Here is a 7328-nt window from a genome sequence, read left to right as displayed (position 1 = left end):
TATTGATGAGGGCTCATGGCCATATCAAATGCTAATAAATTGAATATTGAATTGAAATTGAAATGATTTTAATCAGTAATAATAATTGGTTCAGACTTAACTTATGGAAAGGTTCGCTATTTTAAGACAGTTTCGTTCAAAAAAATTCCCCCCATTTACAAAATTTATGAGAAAAGTGTATCAAGTAAATTAAATCAAACTCGTTTTAATTTTTGAATCGATAAATCTGAGCGATTTGTTAAAATTGTGCGTGATATAGTGGTTTAAGGCCAGTTTAGAATTATGGAAAAATTTAAAAATTTTGATAATTGTTTTTGTAGATAGGATTGAGGACTAAAGCGAAAACTGTATCATTGGGTAACGCTTTTTTAGAGGAATTGCCTAATCTGAGCCAGTCTTAAAGTATTTTTGGTTTGTTTAGATCAATTTGAGATATTTGAGAGAATATTTAGGTTTCATGCGAGGTAAGTGAACCCTGGAAATATTGAAAAGCTTCGCGAAATGACAACTTAACAATTAATTTATGAATTAAGCTTCCATTTATATTTCTGAAGGTAACATTGTTTATATAAAAAGAATAAAATAGGAAATGCTATTTAAAAGGTTTGAATTTAATAGATTTATTCATTCGCTAATAACAAATACATTTTTACCAGGTGAGAAATCCTGCTTAATGTTATGGTTTGATGCCAGTAAATAATTAGGAATAAAAGTTCGAGACGTTTAGTAATTGTCAGATTAGAGATGTTGTTTGCAGTATTTCTCAACGGGTTCGAAATCCTTCATCCGAAACCCAAACCTGATACTTGTATCCGATATATACCCGATAATCGGATTTGTTTGGAGAGCGATCCGAATCCGACCCGATAACGACCCGAAACCCGATAACAACCCGAACCCGTTGAGAAACTCTAATTGGTTGTTTCTTCCTTGTAAAACCGAATTAAATATGTTCACTATTTTGGGGAATATTTCTAAATAAAATCAGATAAATATACATCAATTCATAAATTTTATAGATTTTTATAAATATACAGCACGTTCAATTTCGAACAATTTTTCAGGAAACTTTATGATGTTTCGATAATTTCGTGAAATAAGAGTGTATATAAACACTCATCAATTATGTCAAAAGTAACCGCGGTTTGAAAACTTCTGTTTTTTGGGAAAATTGTAATTTATTCTTCAGCTATAGATAAGTTTTGCCTATGCAGAAAATAATTTATGGAGAAAATTCACGCAGTCCTTGGTAACTTGTAAAATCCGTGTGTTTAGCAAAATAATTTTGTAAGCTTTTACAAAATAAACCGTCGCAAACCAAATGTAGCAATAGGGCGAAACTAGTAATTCCCCCGAAAAATATGTGACCCCACCCGCTGACTTCAAGGGGGGTTCGATTGATCCCAAAAGTTGATAAGATCCTCCTCCTGAGGTCATACGTATTCTTCCGCAAACCGATCTCAGTCGCAATCCTGCTGACAGACAGACAGACAAAAGTCTTCGCCTAATAGGGTTCCACGCTATAATAAATAACGAAATAATAATTTTTCTCTATATACATGTTTTTTTGTGGCGATAGCTGAATTAATCCATGAAAACTAATTGATGGATTTTTTTTCTAGGTATTTGGGATTTTTTAAAATGTACTGCAGTAATTTTACGTTATAAATGCACCAATAAAAAAAAATGGTTCAACTTTTGACTTGAAAACTTTTAACGATTTGACAAAATCATGACTTACGTTGTTTTTTTTGTGCAGTGCAACTTGACGCCGGTAGGATTTTTTTGTGTAAATTTGAAACATTTATTAACGTGCAGATTAAATCCCATTGTTGTTGAACACTTCTTTTAAGAACTTGATTTCAAAAAATTAAATTATTTTGAAATTATACAAATTGAAATTATGACAAAAGTGTATCAATTAAAAATATGACGCAAATTTTAGTTGAACAAAATCAGTGAAGTAAATACTTTAAGCCACGATTTTAAGATTTTTGGTTCTAAAACGAGGTATGTAGATGTCCAATTTCTTCCCAAAGTAATTGATCTACAGCTCTTTGTAAATATCCGAAAAATTTGGCTTTCTTCGTATATGTCATGAATACTGTTTTAATAAGGTGTTTCAGATGGATTATGCTTTTTTAAACGAAATTTCTTAACAATATTAAAAAAGGTCACTTAAATATGTACTTGTATTGACTTGATGCCAGTTTGGAAATTATGAGAAAATCGTAATTGATTGATCATATTACGTGATTTTCTAGGCTCATGTTGTAGGACAGCCGAATTAATTCCTGAAAATTAATTTGTCAATTTTCGAGCTTATTAAAAAATGTATCTACTTCCGTATATTGAAAAACCCGCTTTCATGTGCATGCTGAGAATTTTGAAAAAGTTTTCATTGCGTGTCACAAAAAGTTGCAGGTGGGATTTTATTTGCACAAAAAATTAGAAAGAAATTTGTGTTTTTGCCATTCGAGAGTCCTGAAGAAATTAGTAATGCATAGTGAAATTAAGATCAGAAAAATCTTAAACTTTACTTTAAAAATAGTTTATGGAAATCTCTTTTTTCCAATTTTCGAATATGTTTGTCAAGAAATTGTTTCATACTTCCTGAATTTCATTACCTAAAAGATTAACCATAGTTTTAAACTTTTTTGTTAGAATGAAATTAAAAAAGCGTCACTTATATATGTTTGATGCCGGTTTGAGAATTTTGAGAAAATCGTAATTGTTTGTATCATCAGTTACAGGTCTTTTCTCAATACTTGAGTGAGTAGGGCAACTGAATTAATTTATGAAAATTAATATGTGAAATTAATTAATCATGATTAATTAAATGTATTTATTTATTTTAATTAATTAAATTAATTAAATTAATCATAATAATTAATTTCAAAATCATTTTCGATTTTGGAACCTTAAAGTTGCTACAAAGTAATAGTAGTGTAGGAATGAGAAATAACGGTATAGTGCAAAAACTTGGTGACCCCGGTCTCCATCGAAGAAGACATATTCCGGCATAGCCCCAGACGTACTCCTTTGTACTACGCGACCACCACATCAATGCACCCGTCAAATCTCACTCATACTTTTCTTCCCCACAGTAGTACACTGAAAAGCTGTACTTCATGTTTCATGCATGGGTCGATGACAATTTGGAATTTTGACAAAATCTTTAACACGTATTAAAACAAGTACCAGATGAATTCTTATTCGCAGAAAAGAAATAATTTATGAAAATTTAAAACATTTTGCCTTGTTGCAAAAACATATTGTTGCAAATTTGTGAATGTGTGATGGCGTGTTGAAACGAGTACGCCTGATCTATTATTAAAAGTGTACCAGATGAATTTCAGATGGATTCCATAAATTTTCCAATATGATATCAAAATTTCATGCTGTAAGTTTACAAATGGAAGTAATTTGGGGAGAAATTTGACATTTCTGAACTTGTTTATTTTAATAACTTGTCCCGGATTTCAAAAAATTGTGGATAAAAGTGTGAATCAATTCATAAATTACATATTCTCAAGAGCTTAAAGTTTTGTTTGGATAAATATAAATTTTTAAAATAAATTTGATTGACTCAAAAAATCGTGTTATCCATTGATGTCAATTATTAATTTCTGGGAAATCAATAAACCAAGAGCTCGAAGACTGTTGGGACAAGCTAAAACAGTTTTTAGAAAATCCTACCCACTTATCGGACACAGAATTAGCACTCAAAATATTCACAAACCCCTTTTAGAAATGAAATTGTCTGTTAATAGGCCTCCTCTCCTCGGAATTTGTATGCTTCACATTTGATTAAACATGCTTGCGCCATGCCACATAATTGAATTTACATTTGTCCCACATTTATCTGTACATTTGATCAAGCACAATTATGATTCGATTACGATTATCCGCACTAACTCACTACAGAAAGTAATTAACAGTAATTAACAGTAATATACAGTGATTTATTCCAAAAATCTGAATAATATGTACAAAAAATTGACACTGCTCGGACATTACACCTCCTCCACTTGGCTCAATAAAAATTCATGAACATTCGCTTCCAAAATCAAAAACTCGTAAATTTTTACAAGTCGTGGAACATTCAAGGAGAACGGATCACTCGCCATGAGGAACCAAAGCATCGTGTACGACATGCCCCAAGTGTAAAAGAATTTGCAAAATTGATCCCAGTCCCGTGTTCTCAGATTTCCACCAGATTTTGCACATTCAGCCAGAAACGTCTCGTAGTAATGCTTCAGACTCTCCGTGACCTTTTCTTTAGTCAATTGTTTCACCGGAATGCTGGAAACTATTGTGACTGCAACATCATAATTAGGATCCTTATAACCCAGCAGTTGCCAGTCGATGATTTTGGTGTGGAATTGGGGGTCATCATTGAAAAGACAATTGTTGGACCATAAATCCCCGTGAATCAAACAAGCAAACTCTTTGCTGGCTTCTTGTACTTTTTTAATGATAGTATCAGAATGTGGGGCCATTTTTCGGTAAGCTTCAATCACCGGGGGTGGTGATGCGTGATCGGATAAAAGCTGAATTATTTCGACAAAGCCGGCTTTCGACATTTCGTAAAACATTGAAGGTCCTGAATCTGATACTCCTTGAAGAAAGTTGTATACCTGAAGGAGGGAAAGAGGGTAAGATTCATGGATGACTGATGTAGCTTCACTGGTAGATATTGGTATTTCATGGGTAAGATTTAGGTGAAGAGAACCTAAATCTAGGTCCGAATTATTCAGAGTATCAGATCACACTAAGCTGGGCCATTGCTTATTTGTTAAGTGAAATATGCTTAATTTACATAAATTGACAAAAGCAACCGTCGGTGCATAATAAAGGTCATTTCAAAGTCTGACCAAGCTAAATTTTGCCGAGTTTTCAGTTAAATTTAGCTCTTTTTCAGAGCTAAATTGAGCTTGAGGAGCTAAATTTAGCTCCGGATCAACTAAACAAAGCCGAACCTAAATTTAGCTCTTCTTCACCTAAATATTACTATTTTTCCCTGACTGACCTGGCACAACTTGGCATTCTTCTTGGTCTCCAGCACCATCCCGGCAAAGTGAAACTTTGCCATAAATTCCAACACTTGTTCAAATTGTTGCTTTGACTCTTCCCCAGCAAAGTTGATGGTATAATAGCCTCGTGGTTTCAAGTCTTCCATGACCAGGACGGATGTATATTTTAAATGTTTCTCTTCATCTGCATGTTGAACGTGTTCATAGTAAGAATGGCACAAATATTGGTTCAAATCTGGCAGGATGTTAACCAAGTCGGTTACAACTTGCTTGTAAAAGTTGACTTCCGTTTTGTCAAACTCTTCGGAAACTGTAAGTTCCAACATGGTGCTGTCCTCCGGGAGGAGTTTGACAATTAGGTTGAAATTCTGCCCGTCTTCAGATTTACAGGTCACACGAACCATGCTGCTGAGAAATCCAGAGCCGGATTGAATGTTGGTTTCTTTTTGAAAGTCATGGGTGGATATTTTAGTTCGCAAAAGTTGGGAAAGCCAAGAAGGTGTGACGCCCTCGGAGGACAATGGGACGGGTGGATGCTCCATTTATATATTGACGGCCTAGTATTTTAATAATATTTCGAATTCAATAAGCTCCTTTATCAGAATAATACATGTTCACATTCATTCATTTAATGATGAATGAATAAATTATTCATTCAATATTCGAAATTTGAATGAATATTTTATTCTGGCCATGCATGCAGGATTTAGTCTTCTTCTTATGTATCGCTATTTTTTTAAAAATTAGCTCCGATCTGCGATCACATTAGCCAAATTAATATGTTAATTAACACCAATTTATTTTATTCATTTTTGGCGTTCAAATTATTCAATTAGGTGTCTAAAATTAGGGAAATTGAATGATTTTTTGATTGATTTTTGAATTGATGATTGCTTTGATGATTGAAGAATCGGATCTAATTTTAAAAATAGCGATACATAAGAAGGAGACTAAATCTTGCATCTCTGGCCACATTTTTAGTCACATTTACGTTATCCCTTTACCGGTTGGCTCTTGCTAATCCTATGCCACACAAGATGAATGTGTTATTTCTAGATAGAAACTGCAGTAAATAAATGTGTCAATAATTTTACATTTTCAACAGTCCTGCACATAAATAAATAGTAAATGCACATGGCTTACCTTGTGGGTTAATGGAAATTTAATTACAGTCAAATCTGGTGAATTCACAGAAAAGTGTAAGCTGTCCAATCTGTAACACGACGTCTACATTACAATAATTCAGACAAAAGGAATATTAAATACTTACCAAATGCAATGACTGATCAGCTGAAATGTTACATAAGTCGATCGATACACGCATACACGATATGAAGCATTGTCGTTCAACTCAAGCGATTTAACCTTCAATGATGTAATCGCTACTCTTATGAGTTCAAAAGTTGAAACTTGTCACGTCCGTATCCAGTACATTATTTTATTATTTAATATACTTTCAAGTATATAAAGGTGTGCTGGTCGTTTATGTCCTCACCTTGTCATGTTGGGTTGATGAAATATGGTGAAATTCAACTTCAATAATTCATGCGTTGACTACAGATATTCCAGGCGTCGTTTTCTCGTACGCGTAGGTATCAAATATTTATTTCATAAATTGACTTACTTATGACTTACCGTTTTTTAGAATAATTCAAAACATTATGATAAGCTAAAATTAATTAAAAATATAGCACATGCTTAAATTTTACTGGGATAAACTTCAGGCAAATAAATCTTAGTTTAAAAAATGATACTGTATGTAATTAGTTGATGTCCGTAAAGATTTTTGTCAAGATTATAAAATTAAAATAAAATGCAGGTACAAATGGCTTCCAGGATTAGGCAAATTTCATAAAGTGATTGGTTGATGAGTCACTTTGGATCGTTTCTCTCCAAGAATTTTTCCAATTTTAACCAAATATTTTACTAATTTCGTGCTATAAGTGTGATCAATTATTATAGCAAAGCTGGAAAAAACGGCCTTGGTTCTTCTATTTTTTTATCACGATTTGGTCTCGATAAAGATTTTCTGCACAATTAACTATGACATGAAGTGCAGGTACAGGTCCAAGAATAATCCAAAATTTGTTGTAAATATGTCAAAATTTTGCCTCCAAGGTAAAAATCTTGTTGGACTTAATTTAGCGAAACTTTTAGCGAGTTGACAAAATCACGAATTTTTGCGCAGTAACTTAACTTTACGCCGGTAAGAATATCTCTGATATATTCGTAAAATTAAGATATGGTCCAGATTTGCTAGATGACCTGGTAAAATTAGTTGTAAGAATTTCT

The 7328-nt window shown here is 32.9% G+C and overlaps 1 protein-coding gene across 2 annotated transcripts; it reads right to left on the bottom strand.

Moving 5' to 3' along the window:
- Window positions 1-3944: 3944 nt before the first annotated feature.
- LOC110848873 lies at window positions 3945-6357 on the bottom strand. 2 transcript variants are annotated; one of them, XM_022096211.2, is made up of 5 exons: window positions 6307-6357; window positions 6180-6249; window positions 6041-6099; window positions 5033-5593; window positions 3945-4640 (listed from the first exon to the last, which is right to left on the bottom strand). In XM_022096211.2, the coding sequence occupies exons 4-5, from the start codon at window positions 5576-5578 to the stop codon at window positions 4017-4019; spliced, it is 1170 nt and encodes a 389-aa protein (XP_021951903.1). In that variant the 5' UTR covers window positions 5579-5593; window positions 6041-6099; window positions 6180-6249; window positions 6307-6357; the 3' UTR covers window positions 3945-4016. The 2 variants fall into 2 exon arrangements, with proteins under 2 accessions (XP_021951903.1, XP_021951904.1); XM_022096212.2 differs by having other exon boundaries at window positions 6041-6088.
- Window positions 6358-7328: the final 971 nt, after the last annotated feature.

The sequence above is a fragment of the Folsomia candida genome, unplaced genomic scaffold (assembly GCF_002217175.1).
Source record: "Folsomia candida strain VU population unplaced genomic scaffold, ASM221717v1 Fcan01_Sc004, whole genome shotgun sequence".
Taxonomy (NCBI): domain Eukaryota; kingdom Metazoa; phylum Arthropoda; class Collembola; order Entomobryomorpha; family Isotomidae; genus Folsomia; species Folsomia candida.
The sequence above is the reverse complement of the archived record's forward strand: the minus strand, read 5'-3'. Positions and strand labels throughout refer to the sequence as shown.